Source organism: Neomonachus schauinslandi, chromosome 5, assembly GCF_002201575.2.
Source record: "Neomonachus schauinslandi chromosome 5, ASM220157v2, whole genome shotgun sequence".
NCBI classification, from domain to species: Eukaryota; Metazoa; Chordata; class Mammalia; order Carnivora; family Phocidae; genus Neomonachus; species Neomonachus schauinslandi.
This window is the reverse complement of record NC_058407.1, coordinates 96,420,685-96,442,703: the sequence shown is the minus strand read 5'-3', so window position 1 is coordinate 96,442,703 and position 22,019 is coordinate 96,420,685. Positions and strand designations below refer to the sequence as shown.

General features: G+C 52.4%; 1 protein-coding gene across 1 annotated transcript; it reads right to left on the bottom strand.

Moving 5' to 3' along the window:
* Positions 1-9,933: 9,933 nt before the first annotated feature.
* LPAR5 (lysophosphatidic acid receptor 5) lies at positions 9,934-20,963 on the bottom strand. The gene is made up of 2 exons (XM_021690616.1): positions 20,944-20,963; positions 9,934-11,821 (listed from the first exon to the last, which is right to left on the bottom strand). Exon 2 carries the CDS (start codon positions 11,623-11,625, stop codon positions 10,519-10,521), a length of 1,107 nt encoding a protein of 368 aa, XP_021546291.1. The 5' UTR covers positions 11,626-11,821; positions 20,944-20,963; the 3' UTR covers positions 9,934-10,518.
* Positions 20,964-22,019: the final 1,056 nt, after the last annotated feature.

The following is a 22,019-nucleotide window of genomic DNA, read 5'->3' as shown; positions in this document are numbered from 1 at the left end:
GAAATCCCACCGCACAGGCCCCCCCCCCCCCCGGACAGCCCATAATAACCTCAACCAACTCCAACCCCCCCCCTCCACTACCGCCACCCTCCTCCCTAGGTCTCCCGGGCAACCCCCGCCCCCTCGTCGCTCAGGCAACCGTTGGCCACGCCCCCTTCGAGCGCGCGCGCGCGTGTCACCCGGGCAACCACCCACCTCCTGGCCATCCCATAATACACACGGACACCCCCCACCACCACCCCCCCACACACACACACTCCATACACCTATATGCCAAAGCTGTTGACATCTCATAATATTGCAGACCTTTTGCAACTAACCCTTTCCCCACCTCAGACATCCCATAATAGCCATCCTTTGCCAACTTCTTCACTCTTGGCCCCTAATGCTAACATCCCATAATAATTCGTCACCTCTCCTTCCCCATGGCCATCCCATAATAAGCACCCCTCCCAGCACTTCAGCCTCACAGCCCATAATACTCATCCCCATCCCCCACAGACATCCCATAATAACCACTCTTCATCCACCCCCAATTTGATATCCCATAATAGTCAGAAACTCCCCCCCACCACCACATTACAACAACGGACACTTCGGCCTCCTCCCACACACATCCCGTAATAATCAGTTTCCCACTTTCTATACTGACATCCCATAATAACCAACCCCCTAGCCTGAGCTGCCCTCAGACCCTGCAGGCTAGGGTCTAGATCCTCACACCACCACCCTCAGCCTTCATACATTCATTCAAACTCCACAGCCCATAATAACCCTTCTTCTCTGTCAAAGAGGTATCCCATAATGATCCGCAGCCTTACTGTCACCCTACAGATGGACATCTAATCTCCCTTTCTCTAAACGCTCCAAAGATATCCCATAATTTTACTCCCCCACCCACACCTTGATATCCCATAATAATGTCAAGGAGCCCGTGGTGCACCAGACATACTCTAACACTCCCAGCGCAGCCCAGTGTCACATCCCATAATGCTTCATCTCCAGCCACCACCCCTATACCTTTACAGCCAGGCATCCCATAATATTCATATTCAAACCTCCCCCACCTCCACAGGCTGTCAGTCTATTCTAACACCCAGAGCCACAAGGGTGAAGCAGGCTACCCACACTGCCCTGTGCCGGCCTCAACTTGTACACACCTTTATCCCTTTCTGGGCCAAAGCAGTATCCTGGCATAAAGCCTCTTGATGTCTAGAACAAACCCTACCTTCCCTCATCCCATCATTTCCAGACACTTAGGAACTGAGAGTCAATCTAGGGCCCCACCCAATCCCACCAAAATCCAGTTATTCTCCAGATGCTTACCTTCAGCTCTTAAGTTTTGAGTAAGGCCAACCAAATACCATGCTGACCAGATGAGCCATTTACATGAAGTTTAATTCAGCCACAGCATCCCATAATAATTATAAACTCTTATCTTTAGAAAGGAGTCTTTAGACTATTTCTTAACATTTCAGCAGCCCTTCTCCCACGTCACCCTGCCTCCCCAGGTCAGGTGGTCCAACATGCCTGGGCCACTCCCATGGATGGACAACCCACCATGATGTGAAGTGAGGATCCTGCTATGTATATGCCAAGAACCAAGACCCGCTCTCCCTCTCCTCACGGCTACTCATGTTCATTCAACAGATGCTGCCAGAGCACCTAGGAAGGCACCAAGCTGGGCACCACAGGGAATGCAAGGACCACAGGTGCCTCCCTTCAAGAAGCATAAACAACCCATAAAACTATGAGACAAGATAGAATGTCTGATGTCAAGGGAACACTGCAGAGTGCTATTTCCCAATTTCCTGTTACAGAGAATAAAACAAATCCCAACTGGTCTCAGGAGAGATCAGATCCCAGGAGAGGTTCTTGATGGTCCTTCTAGAGGCTAGAAGGTATTCCAAAAGGATTTATGATATAGATGGGTGGTCAAGATATCTCCTATCCGTTCCCTACTGCACTAAGGGATTTTGATTAAAAAGCAATGTCCATCTATCCAGTGTTTCCAATACTGAAATCCCATAATATCATCATGTGCCTCCTTCTTGAGAGACACTTAACATGCCAGAATTGTTACCCTCATTCTTGAACACCAAATTCTGCTCACCCTCAATGTCCTGTATTTTTTAGCCACTTTCTTGTTTATATCCTGAAGTCTCATACTTCCAACTGCCCCCATTCTCATCTTGTTGGGGCCCCATTCTCCATCCAAAAAAACCCTTTGATGTATATAATATTCACCATCTTCCCTCCTCCCATGTACAAGCCAACACTCCAGGATGCCTCCTTCATTCAATTATGCTACAAGGTAGCCTTTCAATGTATACCCTCTCTTTCCCAGACTGGGCCTATCTTGCAGGTACCTCGGGGACCCAGTTCTGAGAAGTCCAAGAGCCCAGTCTTAACACCTGTTAGCACTCAGAGAGCCTGATCCCATAAACCTGTCACTTTTCCCTCTTCCTGATCCCCAGGGAACCAGGACCCAAGTGAAAACCAATGTCCCAGCACCACTGCCTTGCTGCCCCCAACCCCCAAGGCAGAGATAATGTCTTTCTTTGCTCTCATGTGCCTTTTTCATACAAATACAAGACCTACGGCGGTGGAACAGGTTGGAGAGAAACCGAAAAGTCCTACGAGGAGCCTTCCTGATCAGAAGTGAGTAGGATGAACCTCACATGGTCTCTGCATTGCTCTTTTTATCCCCCTTTCCTAGAGAAAGGGCCTGGCCAGAGGACTCTGCCCTCCCCTAGGAACCCAGGGCTGGAGATGTGGCTAAGAGCTTGCTTCAAGAAGTTAGCAACCCGGGGCGCCTGGGTGGCTCAGTTGGTTAAGCGACTGCCTTCGGCTCAGGTCATGATCCTGGAGTCCCGGGATCGAGTCCCACATCGGGCTCCCTGCTCAGCAGGGAGTCTGCTTCTCCCTCTGACCCTCCCCCCTCTCATGTGCTCTCTCTCTCTCTCTCTCAAATAAATAAATAAAATCTTTAAAAAAAAAAAAAAAAGTTAGCATCCCTTTGCTTCCAAGCAGAGCACCAGTGATGCTGATACATCTTTTCACCAACTCCTACCTCATTGAACTCCCCCTTTTGCCACATCCCTGTGGCGTGCAGGCCGTTTCCCCTGTTCTGCAAGGCTGCCATAGTCTTCCTCGTTCACATCTCATGTTATCAAGATTGGGCCCCATTCATTTGTGCAAACCCTCCCCCATGACTGTTCTGAGTACTAAGGATGAACCTTGTACTCCTCACTTAGGGGAGAAAGGCAGCTCTTTTAAGATACCATAATGTGGGTATACCTTCTTTCAACAAGATTCTCCTTGGCATGTAAAGCTGCTAGATACCTATTATGCCCTCCTCTCTCCCCTTTTCTCCAGGGAATCCAGCCTGCCTATGGGCCTCAAATTCCCTTCTGTAATATCTCCATCTGCCCCACAGCCCTTTCTTCTCATATATATACCCCATTACTACGGTGATTCATAATATAAACCAGGAAGAGAGTTTTCTAATGGTAGTCACAGCTCTGTGCCCGTGATTGTAAACACGGATCACTTTTGTCCCCCACAGTCCTCTGCCCCTAGCCCTGCAAGTTCTACCCACTTATCCCCTGCCTCATCTTACTCTCCACCTCTCCCTGCTCCCAAAACAAGGAGAATGTTAGAATCCCTTCCTCTCTTCTTGAGTTCCAGAGAGGGCTAGGATGTGTGTGTTTATGTATTGCTTTTGTGGTCTTTATGCTTCTTTGCTCCCCCACTCCCTACCCTGGCTCCATGCTACCCTTCCAGATAAATTACAAATAAGCCACTAGCAGTGATTGGCCCACAGAGACTAAGGGTGGGATAATCTCCTGATTAATGCACCCAGGGGGACAGCCTCTCTAGCCGGTTACCTTAGAGTTCTGTTTCCATCTCATGGTAGAGAAGAACCTAGAATAACCCTCAGAGTGGGTTGTCCATAGAGTTTTCAGCACATGCTCTCTCTACATCTCTTTTCTCTGTGAGCCCCAGAAAGTCTGCACATAAGAGGTCTAAGGGACCGGTGTTCTCTTGCTTTGTCAGAAAAAGGGCTTTGGAAGGACAACCTAGGGAAGAAAAGCCACACCGACAGTGCATTGTGATGGCTAGACAGGATGCAGGTGGTTCAGGGTGTGTGTGTGTGGGGGGGGTGACAGGCCAGGCATTTGTCCTTCAGGAGCCAACAGAGCCTCTGTTCCCGGGGTGTGACTGCAAGGGTGCAAAGCCCCCCTGGCCCGACCCACCTACCTGAGCTGTGGTCCCAAGGCTCAAATCCAGGAAGGCAAAGGAGGGAGGAGAGTACTTGGGTTCTGTGGTCACCCAGGAGCACTATTCCCTTTGGTGTGCCACACAGCCAGAACCCAGGCGCTCTCACTGCCAGCCCAGCTCTGCAGGCCCTGGACTCAGCAACCCTGCAGCTGACAAGCTGCAAAAGGACCCAGGTGTCCCGGGTTCAGATTTGACCAGCTCTAGCCTGCCCCAGGGGCCCCTTCAAACAGCTGTCCCAGAAGAACCTCTCCAGCCAGTTACTCTGGCCAGGCCTCAGGTCTGGCTCCAGGGCTCACCCCACCCTCCCCAGCTCCTTTCCCTCCCTCTTCCTTCCTTTCCTTCCTCCCCCCCCCCCCACAACCTCCCCAGAGCTTCACCTACCCAGGACAGCCCCACCCAGCTGTGCAGGGCACATCCCATAATAATCCTTCTCCTTGCTAGCCCCCACCCCCCCCCAAAAAAGAGAGGCGGCCATCCCATAATAGCCACCCACAAGAGACATTCCGCGGTGACCGCCCCCTCCCTGCAGAGCTGCCGGGAGCAGCCATCCCATAATAGCTGGCCGCCTGTTTTACTGGTTACGGCTGTGGAGGGAGCTGGAGAGGAAATGGAGGGGAGGGGGGAGGGGAAGAGGATCAGGGGGCCCCCACTTTGTGGAGGGAGCAGGGGGAGAAGAGTGGCCCAAGGGGATTGGGAGCCAAGGGGACACTGTGCAGGTGGGAGGTGTGGTCCACTGGCCAATACAACCCTGCTTTAGGGCTTTCTCCCCATTCCCCAGGGGCTGCCTTTCCCCCTGAGCACCCTGGAGGTGTCTGCTAGTTAGGGGAGATGCCTAGGATGGGTTGAGGTGCTCAAAGTGTGTGCGTGGGGGGGGGTGGATTTCAGGTGTTCCCCTTGGGCCGTTTGAGAGAGAAGGCAGACCTTAGAGAGGATGGCAAGAGAGTAAGGAGTGGGGGGGTTGGAGAAGAGCTCCTCAGGCCCTCCCCATTCTGCACCACCATCCCATAATAATCCCCCCAGCCCCACTCCCCCTCCCACACACGACATCCCATAATATCTTCTGGAGAAGCAGTCCCCGCAGTAGGTACAAAGAGCTATCCCATAATATGCTCCCCACCCCCACTCGCCACCCCCCCAACTTGGCCCCCCCCCCCCCCCCCCCCGGCCCGCGCCACCCCCCGCTGCTCCCCCCTCTGGCCACCGAAGGCCTTGCCAGCCCATAATACTCTTGCCTCTGGTCGCAGGAGGCCTCCAGCCCATAATATTCCCTTCCACCACCACCCCCCCTTCCCGCCCCGCACCCCTTCCTCCCGCCTCCAGTTGGATCCGGGCCTCACCAGCCCATAATATTCCCCAGTCTCCTAAGGCTGTTCTAGCCCATAATACTCTCCCTGTCTCCTAAGGCCTCTCCATCCCATAATACTGCCAGACGCCTGACCTGTGGGCCAAACCCCAGCCCGTTCCACACATCGAGGCTGTGTCAGCGCCGCTGGTCTCCCTCCCTGTCCCTCCCTCCTCCCTCCTCGGAGCTTTCCCTCCCAGGCTCTCTCCCGCCCTCCTGCCCTAGGCCCCCCTCCCGGCCCCACCCTGTCTGGGCCCTTACTTCCCCTCCAGCCTCCTCTCTTGCCCTTTCTCCTTTGCTTGGTTCTTCATCCCATGCCCCCTCTCCTCTCCCTTTCAGGCACTTTTCTACCCACTCCTCTGTCTGTGGGATGGACATCAGGCCTAGTGGGGAGAGAGTGCCCCCAGAGGGCAACAGGCCAGTCACTGCCCCTGAAAACTGTCTACTTGACCTAGCACCATGGAAACTTGCCCAGCCTGCCTTGCTCACCCATCCCCTGGCCCTGGTTCTAATCGCTGGCAGAGCTCTGTCTGGGTGAGGATTCACCTTGAAGCCCTTGCTGTCTTCCAGAAACACTCCCCTTGGGCATCACAAACAGACTTTACCAGTAGCATCTCCTCCCCACACTCTTGTTGAAAAGAGAGCTCCCCCTTTTGGGATTTCTCTCAGGTGCCTTTCCAAGGTGATATCATTGACCTCACAGCAACCCAACAAGTAGATACTATGATCCCCATTTCACAGGGGAGAAAACAGAGGTTCAGAGAGTTGAAGTAACTTGCTAAAGTCACATTGTCAAGAAGTGACAGAGCTGAAATTAGTACCCGCCCAGGTTGGTTCTGAGAGCCTTTGGGATTTCCCAAGGCCCGTGTGAGAAACTTCACTTTTCGGTGTTATCTTCTCTGGAAAGGATATAGCATGGTGAGAGCTACCCAGCCTCCCTCTGTCTCCAGGGTCTCCTGAAAGAATGAAGAAGGGAGGCCTGTGGTGTGAGATTTAACCCCCCCTCCCCATTTCCTCCATGGGACCCCAGGAGGCAACCCAGTGGGGATTTCCCTCAAGACGGTTCAGGGCTAAGAGAGAAGCATCCCTGCCCCTTTGTGACCCCTTACCTTGGCCCTGGTTCTCCTGAATTTGTTCTATTTCAAGACCAATGATTGTTACTCTTCTCCAGGCTATTCTCACCATGGGGAGGGCCCATCCTACAGAGGAGGCAGACTTTGACGAGAACCCGGGGGAGGTCTCCTCTTCAGCTTAGTTGGTGGACAAGCAGGAGGGCGGCCTCAGAGATGCTGGGTACCTCCCGGCTAAGGGAAGAAAGTCATGGCCAACTGCACCCAGGCTGAGCCACCCGGCCTGGGTATGCCACCAGCTAGCTACTCCCTTCTAAGGCCTCGATGGGGTGTGTTTCGGGGCTTGACACGACTGGAACCGCGAGTGAGCCCAGTTCTCTGTGCTGACAGCTGCATGGTGCTCTGTGCAGGAACTTGGGGCCGGTGGAGGGGGAAGGGGCAGGTGGGGGGGTGCGTGGGTTAGGAGTATGGAGGAAGTAGTGGAGCAGAGATGGTACAGCAGATTTAGGGTGAGAGAAGTAGCTGGGAGAGGTGGCCTGGGTGAGGAGGAGAAAGGAAACCAGGGAGGGTGGATGGGACAGAGCCAGGGGGAGAAGGTGGGAAGCCTCAGGAAGGGGAGATACGGTGGAATGTACTGCAAAGAATAGGAGTTTGGGAGCCAAATAGAAACCTCTTCCTGGTTGTGTGACCTTCAGACCACAGCTTCTCTAGGGTGCTTCATCTGTAAAATGAGGATAATAATCATCCCTAACTCAGAGGCTTATTATAATAATCAATCACTAAATAATTCACTAAATAAATAAACTGTCTTGAGTTTATATATAATCAATATATAATATTGATTATATATAATCAATATAATCAATAGTGGAGATCCCGGCATAGGGAGTATTTCCAAACTTGTTAACGCTCTTCTCCCTCCATCTAGGATGTTCTCATTTTCCTCATTTGGATTTTCCTAAACCACAAATGGGGTCACTCTAGGACGCGGGGTGAAGGCTCTGGATCCCCTCACAGCTCGGGTCTGTCCTACTGTCCCTCAGTAATTGGAGAATCCTGTAAAAATGGCAGTGGTTGGCTACAGATGTTCTTAAACTTCCCCAGCCTGTTACTTGTCAGCTTCTTCTGTTCATTCCCCCTCTGCCTGCCATATCTCCTGAATCTATTCCTGCCTCTATCTCGTGATAGAAACTCTTTGGATGTACTGAATGCACCCCCAGAGCTTAAACCCCAGAGATTTCACACTGGAGGTGGCCCATTTCCATCCACCTCCACAGGCCATGGTCACACCTTTCCTTGACAATTTTAACAGCAGCCTGACCAGTCTTCCTTTCCCCCTTAGACGCCCCGCCTCACTTCCCTACCCCACACTGTGTGTCAGAGTGAGCATAACCTCACTCAAGAACCTTTAGGGGCTTCCCACTGCCCACGAAATTAACTGCCAACACCTTACTCTGCATTCTTGCATCCTCTGTCTTGAATGGTAATTGTTGCCTTGTTCTGTGGTCCCCCACGAGATAGTAAACTACTCCACACCAAAATTCAACAATTCATCATTCAACAAATATTTATTAAGCACTTCTTTTGTGCCAGGAGCTGTTCTAGATGCTGGAGATACATCAGAGAACCAAGCAAACAAAAATCCCTGCCCCCAGGGACCTTACATTCTACCTGGGGGGGAAGGGGTGGAGAAACAGACAGGAAACTATAAAAATTATAAAAATAAATAATTATATAGTATGTTAGAAGATACTTGCTCTGTGAGCTTTCATCACTTTGGAATTCATTCACATATCAGAATATAAAAATACTCAAGTAATTTTTAAAAACTGCGTTCAATTCAGTTTGGATAGGGCAAAGTTCTGAGACTTTGGACTACCACCACGTTTTATGTTCCTGGGGCATGGGTCTTGAACCCAAGGATGAAGCAAGATGGAGCAGGTGCTAACCATCAGGCCTCCTCTAGAGCTACAGGAGGGCCTGGCCTGGGGCTCTATCCTCCCACCAGATGGTGGAAGGCTCTACTTGAAAGCTATCACTGAGGAATCTGGGTCAGTTCTCCGCTTTGGCCACCAGGGGTCATTTTACCCCTGTAAATCACCATCTGGAGCAGTTCCTTGAAGACACACAAAAGGCTTAGTCCAAACTAAAACACATAGAGACGCACACAGGGAAACCCTGACAGTCTCTCTTTCTCTCTCTCTCTCTCACACACACACACGCACGCACATCATTGAGAGACCTAGCGACAGAAATGCATACAGGACACACGCATGGCAGCAACTTCCTCACTTATGCAGAGTCTCAAGATGCCAACTCTGCAACCCCTCCCAGCCCTACTCCGGTAAAGAGGGAAGAAGGAAACAGTAGGTGGCCCATTAACCAGTCTTCCATTTCCTTGCCTCCAGCTTGCTAAGAACAGACAGCCCGTTCCTGTCTTTCCATTGCACTCTTATTTCCCTGGAAACTTCTTTCCTGGCTGTGGCAACAGTCCCCTTCTCCCTTTCCTGGGAAGAAGCCCCACCCCTCCTCTGAGTGTTTGTGGGCCTAGTTCACCCCCACCTCAGAGCCGCCGCCCCCGCACCAGGAAGCCCAAAGTAATGTTGCATTGGGTGTGCAGCTCCTACGTGCCCCTGCACACCCTCAAGCCTTTGGGACTACAATTAGCAATTGATTTGTGGAGCGTGGCCCTGTCCCCCGCAGTAAAAAAAACAATGTATACATATGCCCTGGGAAGAAGTTACACGGGAACTCTAATACTGACTCTTGGAGGATGTCCACAAGGTCAAAGTTATTTTCGGAATACTACTACTCCCACTATGTTGTTTGTCCTTTGCAATCTCCTCACTCACAGGTATACGGTGGAGTTTTCCAGAGGCTTCCTGAAGTGTGATGACATTATTGCTCTCACAGCTAATGGAAGGTGTGCTTGTGTGTTTCTCTTGTTACAACTTACGAGTTTTTATTTCTAATATGGTTAAGTATCAAAAGAATATAAGCAAAAACTCTTTGGAATCCTCGATTTTTAAGAGTTTGTAAAAGGGTCTGAGAACAAAGTTTGAGAGCTGCTACTTTAGTACAAAGAATGTTCTCCTTAATTCTAGATGAAGCGCCAGAGGCAGAGAGAATTTAGGACCTAGAATGGAGGAGGTCTCGGAAGTGGGGTGGGGTGGAAGGAGAAAGGACACCTAGAAAGGGCTACAGGGACCAGACTCTGGGGAGAAAACAGCCCTCTAACTCACAGTTCTATCCTGCCCCCAACCACCCCATGCTGCGTGTCAGGTCTAAATTGTTACAAGTCACTAACCAAGAATGAAACCGATTCTGTCTGTATCCAGTAAACTCTTGTATCCTGCCTCCATGCTGGGCAGGGCAAGGCCAGGTGGAAATGAGAGTGGGTGGCACCGGAGGCACTAAGACTGCCGTGGTTGGTCTAAATCCAGGACACTCATTTTCTGCTCCATCTACCAGCTCTCCATAGTGTTTCATGCCCACACCAAGGGCACGTCATCCAGTTGTCTGCCTCTGCACTGGGGAAGCTTACTGCATCACTCCCTCGGGACTGGGGAAGGGATCTGCCCCATGCTCCCCATGACCACCAAAGTAAAGAAGGCATTTCCACCAGCACTCTTCCTTCCCTGTGCCCCTGGCTGCCCGCACTTTGTTCTCTCATGCATTTATGGGCAGCAGTTGCCACCCAGAAGTCCAAGTGCCCAATTCACTTCCCTCACGTACACACCCTGTGAGCGCGCGTGTGAGCGGCGCGGGGCGGGGCTGGGAGGTGGGGGTGAACACACAGGCACGCGACCGCACAATGTGCGTTCAGAGGGCCGAGTCCTCGGGGCGCTGGGTCAAGGGCGTCCCGAAGTTGGAAGGCCCAAGCAGCTCCTGACTGGCGGTAGCCGGACTGGTGACGAGGGTGCTCTCGATGGGCCGTTCGGCAAGCGCCCCCTGAGCCCCGTTGGTGGCCAGGGTCCTGGCGCGGAGCGGAGTGCCCAGGCCGCGCAGGGTGTTGCGGAAACCCTCGGCGCTGAAGTAGTACACCAGCGGGTCCAGCACGCAGTTGGCGCCGGCCAACAGCACCATCACCATGAGCACCTGGCGCACCCGGCCGCAGGCCTGGCCGCTGGCCGCCACCAGGTTGCCCCGCAGCAGCCCGTAGGCCGCCAGCGTGGCGTTGTAGGGCACGAAGCACAGCAGGAAGATGACGAGGTTGGCCAGCAGGAGGCGCACGGTCTTCCGCCGCCGCTGGCTCCGCGTGGCGTCGGGCCGCGCCAGGGTCCAGAAGACGCGACCCGACGAGTAGAGCATGGCCGCCAGGGGCAGCAGGAAGCCCAGCGCCTCGGCCAGCAGCACGAGCGGCAGCAGCTTGCCCTTCCACAGGTTGTCGCCGAAGCTCTCGAAGCACAGGTGCACCTGGCTGCCGTTGTAGCTGCAGGACGAGGGCCGGTGCACCAGGACGGTGGGCACGGCGAACACCACGATGAGCGCCCACACGCCCAGGCACAGCAGCCGCGCCACGCGGGGCCGCCGCAGGTGGCGCAGCCGCAGCGGGTGCACGATGGCCGCGTAGCGGTCCACGTTGATGAGGGTCAGGAAGATGCAGCTGCCGTACATGTTCGTCTGGAAGATGGCGCCCGCCGTCTGGCACAGGAGGTCGGGGAAGGACCAGTAGTGCCGGGCGTAGTAGGAGATGCGCACGGGCAGCGAGAGGGTGAAGAGCAGGTCGCTGGCCGCCAGGTTGCACATGTACACGCTCACCACGGAGTGCACGCGCAGCGCGCGCAGGAACACCCAGAGGGCCAGCGCGTTGAGGGGGAGCCCGGCGGCCAGCACCAGGCTGTAGGCCACCATGTGCAGGCGGTGGGTGCTCCGGTAGTCAGGGCACGGGGGAGCCAAGCTGGAGTCGTTGGCAGAGTCGCTCAGCATCGTACCACCGTGTGAGGAGGAGCTAGGCGGGGGGCATCGTCGGGCACGCTAGGGTGCGGGCATCGTGTTCATCTCCGCGGTGGAGCCCGGAGGCTGCGCAGAGACCGTCGTCGCCGCGCCGGCAGGGCATGGGAATGTGGGCTATGGCTGTCAGGGGTTGGATGCTTTGGGGCACCGCTTCATCAGCGGTGGAGACCTGGAATAGGAAGGCAAGCCGAAGTCAAGATTATGCGAGGAGGGGGTAGAAGTCACAAATGTTTATCTAGCTAACCTGGCTGGCCTCTTGAGTCTTTTCTCAGCCTCAGATCTTTTCCCCACTTTCCAGCCGGCCAGAGAGGCTTTCTGCAGTAAGGCTATATCGCCCCGTGTTAGAGGCCCAGGCTCTGGAGTCAGACTACCTGGGTTCAAATCCTCGTTCTGCCAGCTTGCCTAGCTTTGTCCTCAGAAAGGTGACTTAATCTCTCTGAACCTCATTTTCCTTACCTGGGGAAAAAGGTGGTGGTTGTTGGTGGTGGTTTGGGGGGCGGGTCTCCTACTTCACGAGGTTGTTAGATTAAATGAGATATGTGTCAAGTGCACAGGTTCTGCTAATAATATCTCTTCCTTTCTTCTACAGATGTTTACTGAGCTTTAGAAGGTTCCAGGAATGTTCACAGCCCTGAACAAAACAAAGAACTTGCCCCCATCTGCTTTACATTCCACTGAAGGGAGACAGATAATAAAGTGCAAATAAATAGGTATTATGTCAGATGGTGAGAAATCTGATGGAGCGCCTCCCCTGGAACTCCCCAGTTCTGCTGGCTCCCCATTATCTAAAGAATAAAGTTCAAATTCCCCAGTACAGTACAATATCTGAGCCTCACTTATCACATCCGTGGTCGCTCCTGTGTGGGCTGTGTTTGTGGTCAGAACAACCCAGGTTCAGCTTGATTGTTTGACCACTCTCTCAGTTTCTTCATCTGTAAAATGGGGATACTAACATAATGGGCTCTCATGGGCTGATCACACACCAGCACAGTCCTGCCAGGCAGGGGAAGGTGCTGTCGGTTGAACTTTTCCAGGTGCTCCCCGGGAGGATCTGCCTAGGGAGCTTCCCAGCTGGGGTTCTGCGATGGAGGGAGAAGGTGGTTTTTTAGTGAGGGCTCAGAGGGAACCCTAAGTCCAGAGAGTGTGGCAGCGAGGCAAGGACGTACCAAGGGCACTGCCAAGGCCACTGGAGAGAGCAGCCCCCGGCAGCCACAGTGCTCAGGCAAAAGCTCGTGGACAAAGGATATGGCCAGGAGATAGGGGAGCCAGAGGACAGGACATGGTCTCAGAATCCCACCCTCCTTAACGCCCTAATGCCACAGAAGCTACTCTTCCATCTTAACCCCCAAATTCCATCTTTGGGGGGTGGGTAAAATATACACAACATAAAATTTACCATTTTAACCTTTTTTTTTTTTTAAGATTTTATTTATTTATTTGACAGAGACACAGCGAGAGAGGGAACACAAGCAGGGGGAGCGGAGAGGGAGAAGCAGGCTTCCCGCTGAGCAAAGAGCCGGATGCGGGGCTCGATCTCAGGACCCTGGGATCATGACCTGAGCAGAAGGCAGACGCCTAACGACTAAGCTACCCAGACACCCTAACCATCTTTAAGTATACAATTCAGTGACATTAAGTACACTCACGATGTTGTGTGACCATCACTGCTATTTCCAGAACTTTTTCACCCTCCCAAACAACTCTATACCCGTTAAACACTAACTGCCCATTCTCTCCCCACATTCCCTCCAGCTCCTGGTAACCTGTATTCTACTTTCTGTCTCCAGAAATTTGCCTATTCTATTTGAATTAGTGTTTTCATTTTCATTGGGTAAACACCCAGTAGTGCAATTACTGGATCATAGGGTAATTCTATTTTTAATTACTTGAGGAACCTCCAGACTGTTTTCCACAGTGGCTGCACCAGTTTGCATTCCCACCAATGGTCCACAAGGGTTCCCTTTTCTCCATATTCTCACCAGTACTTGTTATTTCTTGTCTTTTTTTTTTTTTAGAGGGGGGAGGGGGCAAAGGGAGAGGGAGAGAGAGAATCTTAAGCAGGCTCCATGCCCAGTGTGGGTCCCAACACAGGCTCTATCCCACAAACCTGAGATCATAACCTGAGCCGAAATCAAGAGTCGGATGCTTAGTCCACTGAGCCACCGGGCGCCCCTCTCATCCTGGTTTTGATTTGCATTTCCCTGATGATGAGTGATGTTGAGCATCTTTGTCTGCTGGCTATCTGTATGTCTTCTTTGGAGAAATGTCTCTTCAGGTCCTCCGCCCATTTTTAAAATTAGATTATTGGTATTTTTTTGGTGTTGAGTTGTGCGAGTTGAATTTGCCTATCCCTCATTTGAGTGGAATCATATAATAATACCTGTCCTTTTGTGTTTGGCTTCTTTCACTTAACATAAAGTTGTCAAGGTCCATCCATGTTCTAGTATGTATCAGAATTGCAATCTTTTTTATAGCTGAATGATGTATTTATATACATTTTTTGTTTATCTATTCATCTGTCCATGGTTACTTGGGTTTTTCCACCTTTTGGCTATTGTGAACAACGCTATGAACATGGGGTCCACATGCCATCTGAGGGAGCAAAGTTGTCCAGAGACCCTGAGCAATTATCCCAAGATCCTGGATTTTATTCCTCTTGAAAGGAATTTTTTTTTTTTTTAAAGATTTTATTTATTTATTTGAGACAGAGAGAATGAGAGAGAGAGCACATGAGAGGGGGGAGGGTCAGAGGGAGAAGCAGGCTCCCCGCCGAGCAGGGAGCCCGATGCGGGACTCGATCCAGGGACTCCAGGATCATGACCTGAGCTGAAGGCAGTCGCTTAACCAACTGAGCCACCCAGGCGCCCGAAAGGAATTTTTTTTTAAAGCGCGCCTGGGTGGCTCAGTCAGTTAAGCGTCTGCCTTCGGCTCAGGTCATGATCTCAGGGTCCTGGGATCGAGCCCTGCATCGGGCTCCCTGCTCAGCGGGAAGCCTGCTTCTCCCTCTCCCCCCTGCTTGTGTTCCCTCTCTCGCTGTCTCTCTCTCTGTCAAATAAATAAATAAAATCTTTAAAAAAAAAAAGTTTTTTTTTTTTTTAAGATTTATTTATGTGAGAGAGAGAGCATGTATGTGCCAGCACAAGGGGGAAGTGGGGCAGAGGGAGAGAATCCCCAGCAGACTCCCACTGAGTGCGGAGCCTGAAGTGGGGCTCACCGCAGGGCTCAATCCCAGGGCCCACCATATCATGACCTGAGCCAAACTCACGAGCCAGACGCTTAACCAACTGAGCCACCCAGGTGCCCCTTACGATTTTATTTTTAAGTAATCGCTACACCCAACGTGGAGCTTGAACTCATAACCCCGAGATCAAGAGTTGCACACTTCACCGACAGCCCACCAGGTGCCCCGGAACTGCTTAAATTCTTACATGGAACCAAGCTGTAAACCTGGCTCTAAGTAAAGCTTTCTTGTGGGTTTCTTTGTTCATTTGTTCTCCCTTCAACCATGACTACCGGCAGTTTAAGACTTGTAAGAGGTTCAGTAGAACAGTTAAAGGAAATAAACATTTCCTCTGCAAAATACCAATTTCAGGGGCGCCTGGGTGGCTCAGTTGGTTAAGCATCTGCCTTCGGCTCAGGTCATGATCCCGGAGTCTTGGGATCGATCCCTGCATCGGGCTCCCTGCTCCGCGGGAAGCCTGCTTCTCCCTTTCCCACCCCCCCCCACTTGTGTTCCCTCTCTCACTGTCTCTCTCTCTGTCAAAATAAATAAATAAAATCTTTAAAAAAAAAATACCAATTTCGGGGCACCTGGGTGGCTCAGTCATTGGGTGTCTGCCTTCGGCTCAGGTCATGATCCCGGAGTGTCGGGATCAAGCCCCGCATCGGGCTCCCTGCTCAGCGGAGCGCCTGCTTCTCCCTCTGCCGCTCCCCCTTGTTCTGCTCTTTCTCTCTCTCCCTCTCAAATAAATAAATAAATTCTTAAAAAAAAAAATAACCAATTTCAACAACGAAAATCATACCAAATGGGGCTAAAACACGCTGAAAAGCAAGTAAGACCAGACTCTTTCCCTGACACATGCCCCACCTCCCATGCTTCTTTGCTCCAATCACACCACACTAATAATAATTCTGCACAGACCTTAATGTGTTCAGGACTCTGCTCTTGCACGTGTGGTGCAGGCTCTTCTGCTTGGAATGCCCTGCCTCCCATTCTCCAACTGGCCAAGTCAATCATTTCTTAGGACTCTGTGAAGCCTCGCCTGCCTTCCTCCCTCCCCACAAAGCAGATGTCTTTCCACTTTGTGCATGGTTCACCATAGGTGTCCCACCTGTATTGTAATTAGCTGTGCTTAGTCTGCCCCTCCCGTTAGACTGTGAGCTCCTAGAGGGGAGGGGCTGTGGACTGTGACTGAGTCATATTTGTCTTCCCAGCCACTACCTCCATAAACGTTGAGTGAAAAGTACTAGCGATCATTTACTGACCATTCACCACGTCCCAGGGTTGTTTTTTTTTTTTAAGATTTTATTTATTTATTTGACAGAGAGAGACAAAGCGAGAGAAGGAACACAAGCAGAGGGAGTGGGAGAGGGAGAAGCAGGCTTCCTGCTGAGCAGGGAGCCTGATGTGGGGCTTGATGCGGGGCTCGATCGCAGGACCCCAGGATCATGACAGGACCCCGGGATCATAACCTGAGCCGAAGGCAGACGCTTGACGACTGAGCCACCCAGGCGCCCCTACATCCCAGGGTATTTTATACACGTGGTCTTTAATCCTTCCAACAGCCCTTTGAGGTAGGGGTTTATCCTCATTTTTACAGGAAAGGAAACAGAAAGCTCTAGAACTCTGTCAGCATTCAAATTCAGGATTCAAACCCAGCTCCCAGCTGCCCCAGGGCTGCTTGCAGCAAGAGTGGACGGTGGGATATGAGGATGCACGCTGCCCAGAGCACCTGGTCCCTTACAGCTGCCCATAAGAAATCTGGGCCCACAGATAAACTGTTACTTCCTTATTTGCCCAGTTAAAATATACACTTTTTAATAGCCCACCCTTTCTCGAACTTCCAACACTGGTAACACAGACTCATCTCGCTTTCACACACACACACACAGGAATGCCCCTCCTTACGATGTCCTCTTACCTACTTAAGCACTTAAGTAGTTTGCTGCTTTGAACTTCTCAGGTTGTTTTACGTGTGTTTATTTGCTTCCATCAGCCCCGGCTGGATGGTAAGGTCATGGGGTGGGGCCCCGTCGTCCATTGCTTTATTCCTAAGCTCACTCACACTTCAGTCTCCGTTCTTAGCAGGCCCATGTGACATTCACTGACTGCCTGGAAGGAAATCTGTCCCCCCCACCCCATGTTCACACATCCTATAATCTCGCTATAGTATCTCTTGTATCGGTCCCCCAACTGCTTCTTATCTTGCTCTATCTTGTCCACATGTATAACTCACTTAGTAAAAGACCATGCCCCCTAAAAGGCCTGTTTGGAAACAGCTTGCATTACAATCTCAGAAACAGTTTACACTATAATTACAGTCACACTTTGTCATTCTCAACCATTACCTGGAGAATCAATAGCTTCTTACAACTAGGAGGCACATGGGAGACAATGAATGAGTGAATGAATAATTATTTTCCAAGAATCCCAAGTATTTCTGTCAACCAAGTTACAATGTTAAAGACACCAAAACGTATTAGGTGAGCTGCTACTTAAAGGTAAAGTGAGGAAGCCTTTAGTAAAGCAGATGGTGATGCTTTTGTTACTGGATTCCACAGTGGAGAAGTCCTTTTTGTCAAAAAGTCATCCCTTTCTGACAGATACACACACAATGGCCCAAGCTGGGCCTTGAGAGCTGCCAGGCCCATGCCCTGGTCCCCACCCCAACTGCCTGCTTCCCTGGGGCTCCTGTCATGGAGCTGCATGGGCACAGTGCCAGGCCAGATGGCAAAGATGGGGAAAACTGCCAAAAAGGAGGTAAACAGGAAATGGAAGGAGGGCTCTAGCTGGGGGGGGGGGGGAGGGGCAGCCCGGGATCTCACCCCAATCCTGCCTTGAGAAAGAGGTCAGGTTGTAGAGGAGGTGGAGGAAGCAAAGACACAGCAGCTGTCCCAGAAAAGAACGAACACCGAGGCTTCGTGTCACCAGAGAGGAGGAGGGACCGGGAGGCCCACATCATCTTAATAAGCTCCACGCGCACAGATGTGGTAATGAGCATAGCACTACACACATATCCATGTGCAAAGACACACAAAGGTGTAGGTACGCTAAGAGACGTGCACGCAAGATCCCTGCGAGCACACAATCACTATATACACACACCCGATAACACACAAGTGGGAGCATGCACCGAGGCGTGGACAACCAGGCCACAGAAGGAAGAGCAGACACAGCCCTGGCCTTAGGGACAATCTTCTTACCCGGACAGAGCATCAGGCAGCCTCAGGAGCACATCCCCCCGCAGAGGTGCACGAACAGATCCCAGCGCCACGACACTGAGGGGCCAGGGAAGCACCCTGGGGACGGCCCAGTGCACACCACCCGCCCTCCACACCACTCACCAGAGTCTGGACAGCCGCCTTTCTCCTCCCCCGGGGCTCTTTCAGCTTCCTACCTGCAAGTCCGAGGCCTAGATTCCTGACGGCCTCAGGGCCTCTCCGGCCTGTCCCATTGCCCTCTGAGCTGGGCTGGGCACTGCTCTCTGCTGAGATAAGCCAGAGGGGCAGAGCTATTTTCTGCCAGGCAGGAAGTGAGAATTGAGTAAAAATGGGCAGGAGGCTAGGTCACGGTCATCCCTCTCGCTCCTCCACACAACCTGCCTGTGCCCATCCACACTTCTGGAGGCTGACCAGCCTTGCAGAGAGGGTTGAAGAGAAAGGAATAGGTGATTTGGGACAATGATGGGGGCAGGGAGGGGAGAGAAATAACTCTTCTTTGTCCAGCTTCCTCCTGTCTACCACACTCTCCATGCACACCCCCCCACCCTCCTGCACACCCGCCAAATGCCTTGCTCTGTCTCCTCTCTTTAGTCATTCACATCCTCCAGAAGTTTGAAAAGAAGGACTCTCAGATCTCATTCCCCTTGCCCCAGAAGATCTGTTCTAGAACAGCCCCAAACCTCATTTTAGATTCCGGAGGCCACAGCTGGAAGTCACAGCCAGCCAGTACGTCCCACCCCTGTGCGTTCTAACCGCCCTGTTAGCTAAGTTCACTTCAGCTGCTGTGTGCGGGCAGCATTGGGAGGATGGCCCCTTTGCCCACAGACAGGCTTAATTCTAAATTATACCCCTTTTTAAAAAGATTTTATTTATTTGAGAGAGAGAGAGCATGCGCATGCACGAGCCGGGCGGGGCGGGGCGGGGCGAGGGGGAGGGAGAAGCAGGCTCCCCGCTGAGCAGGGAGCCCCACTTGGGGCTCGATCCCAGAACCCCAGGATTATGACCTGAGCCGAAGGCAGACGCTTAACCGAATGAGCCACCCAGGCGCCCCTAAATTATACGTCTTAATACGTGTATGTTCAGACCCCAGACAGATCCAAACTAGGCAGGAGCCTCCAGCAGAAGCTTAGCAAGTGTGAAGCCTTTGTGAACAGCTCTGTCCTAGAGCTGCTCTGAGGACACAGATGAACCCCGCTCGCCTGAGGGGTCTATAGCGCAGAGATAGTACAATGTCACCACAGCGAGTGGACGGCCTCTTCCTTCCCGGGGGGAGTGGGGGGACACACAGGCCCCCCGCGGCTGTTGTGCCCTATCTCCACGGTCCCTCTTCCTGTTCCAGGCCTGCTCTGCTTCTCCAGCCAAAATTCCTGCTCCAGCCTCTCCCCACTGGGCCCCACCTCGGCCTGTCTCTTCCTGCATCATCCAGTATCATCCTCTGCCATGTCTTCTCCCCCTGGGTATTCTGACCTCATCTCTCCCGTTTTTTTCTGGGCAAAAGCAGAAAGCAAAGGTGGCCTACAGCTCAGGAATTGGTTTCCCCTGCGTGCGGATGTCACCTCACCACCTGCACATCTCCCTCCACCCTTTCAGGAGCTGGAAAAACAGGAAATAAAGTCACCATCCAGAGAAGTCGCTCGGACCGGATCAGCCCGCTGCCACAGCCCTGTGCCCTGAGTCGTCCGTGCACATCTTGCCCTTGCTTTGGGGCCTGGATGGGTCCTGCCCCCGCAGAGAAAGCCGGAGCCTTCTGATCTTTGACCATGCTCTGAACTTGTGCTGCACTTCTTGCACGCCTCTGGCTTCGCCCTCCCCCTTTCTGCTGCTTCCTTCCGGTGTCCCCCCACCCCTGCACACAAGGTGTCTGCTGCTGGGGTATACTCCGGGGGCAGCAGGCTGGGGGAGGGCCAACATCATCAGGCAGAGACAGATGGAGCTGGGCTCTAGTGTCTCTTGAGAGGCCAGGAGGTGAGGCTTACGGGTATGGGCAAGTTCCTATTTTCCCCTCAATCCTTGCCTCCATCTCCCCCTGGGGCTACAACTTCCTCACCCTAAAAGGAGCCAGAGATACAACCTGGTGGCAGTTCCCTTCTTGTCACGTGGGCTCCCCTAAATATAGGTAAGAGGTAGGCAGCTGCCCTTAGTAGTGTGATCCAAAGTTATCCTAAGGCCTTGCTGACCCCCAGATAGTTCCCCCACCTGTCCTCAATATCTGAAATTCCATCCCCTTCATGCCACTCATGAGCCACATCCTATCAGAGTTATAGGGACATTAGAGACCGTCTCGTCTAATCCTCTCATATAGAAGATGGACGCACTGGGTTTAAGCGGTGTTTCTCAAAGACCCCATTAAGATACAACTTGGTTAGCTGGGAAGGATAACTGCAAGAACACATCTGTGCCAGTAAACCCATTAGTGGAGTTTAATCAATTAGTTCATTGTCATCTAGCAGAGGGTTTGGCCTGGGGGGAAGGGGGAGGGGGTCCCGGAGTTAAGTTTTATCTGAGAGTGGGAAAGGGCTAGACACCACCCCCAGAGAGCCCTCCTCAGTGGCTGTGGGAAGCCCAGGGTTCAGCATAACCGTGGTGGCTTCGGGGGCGGGGGAAGGAGAAGACACATCTCCCCAAGATGCTCCAGTGTGAGGGCCTCGGGCTTCAGAGGGGCATTCCTGGATGTGCCAAGTGTGGTGGCTGTCTCCCCTGGCTCGCTCCCCTTTTAGCTTTTTACTCTATTCAGTAAGGTTCTCCAGGTCCCATGGAGCACTCTCATCTCCATCCCCACCCATGAACCCCGTTCTAAAGGAGGGACTTGTGCCCCCTGCAAAGTTCAACCCCCTGGTGCCAGCCCCATACCTGTGCTCCCTGTGGCTTCCGCTGCCTGCTCTGGGCTTGGCTGGGCTGGTAGGACCTGCTCCTGAGGTGGGTGGGGACACGCTCTCCTGGCAGATCTCAGCGTGTCCCAGCTCCCTGCACTCACCCAACCCCACACGGGGCAGGGAGAGAGAGGAAGCAGTGCCCTCAGTGGCCTTTGCAGCCGGTCAGTGAGAATGGCCCTCAGTCAAGCCCCAGCTCTTGCCTACTAATACCTCCCCCGACCCATTGCTCACACACTCCCTAGCTTCCGGGAAGCTCAACTGGCGCACCCACCCACTGATGCTAGATGACTAACCACCCACCCCGAGCTGTACTTACACCAGTTCCCCTGGGCGTCTCTTTCTCTTTTGCGTTCCAGCAGGTAGTTTCACTCTTGCCATTCATGGCCATGCCCCTCCCTGCCCGGGGCCATTCCTCCTTGCTTCTCTCTGGCTCCCGCAGGCTGTGAGCTCTGGGGGACGGGGGGGACTCAGATGGTAGCCCCTTGTTCTGCGCCCTCTGGCTGGGCCCCTTACTTTCTGCATCAACAAGGCTGGGCATGTTGTCCATGCCCAATACACAAAAACAACTTAAATAGGTGAAAAAGGATATTGCGGTCAAATAACTCGGAGAAACACTACGCTGAACAGGTTTCTCTATGACAGGACTTCTCGTGGTCTTTACCATGCCATTAGAAGATTGACCATGTGTTCATAAGTGAAGCTGGGTGAAGGGTGTATGGGGTGCTTTATACTATTCTATTTTTGTGCGAGTTTGAACTTTTCCATAAAAGACAAGTGTTTTTGTTTTTAATGCTGTTAATCACCGTGTACCTGTAGGAGGAGAGACTGTACGGTTTCCTGAACATGTGTGTCCCTAGAACACATTTTGGGAGATCCCAAGTTATTAACGGCCAATGCTGGAGTCACACCTCAATGTATGTTGTCAAGATGTGACCACCTCGAAGTTCAGATCATCTGGCCCATCACTGGATGTCAAATCAAGGGTTTCCTGAGCTCCAGGTCCCGGATGTCTCCTCCCTCCTGATGAAGTGCAAGTTCTGCCCTACTTCCCTG

Bases quoted from the DNA above. Each gene is read 5' to 3' on its own strand.
- LPAR5 (XM_021690616.1), bottom strand. From the start codon at position 11,625: ATGCTGAGCGACTCTGCCAACGACTCCAGCTTGGCTCCCCCGTGCCCT.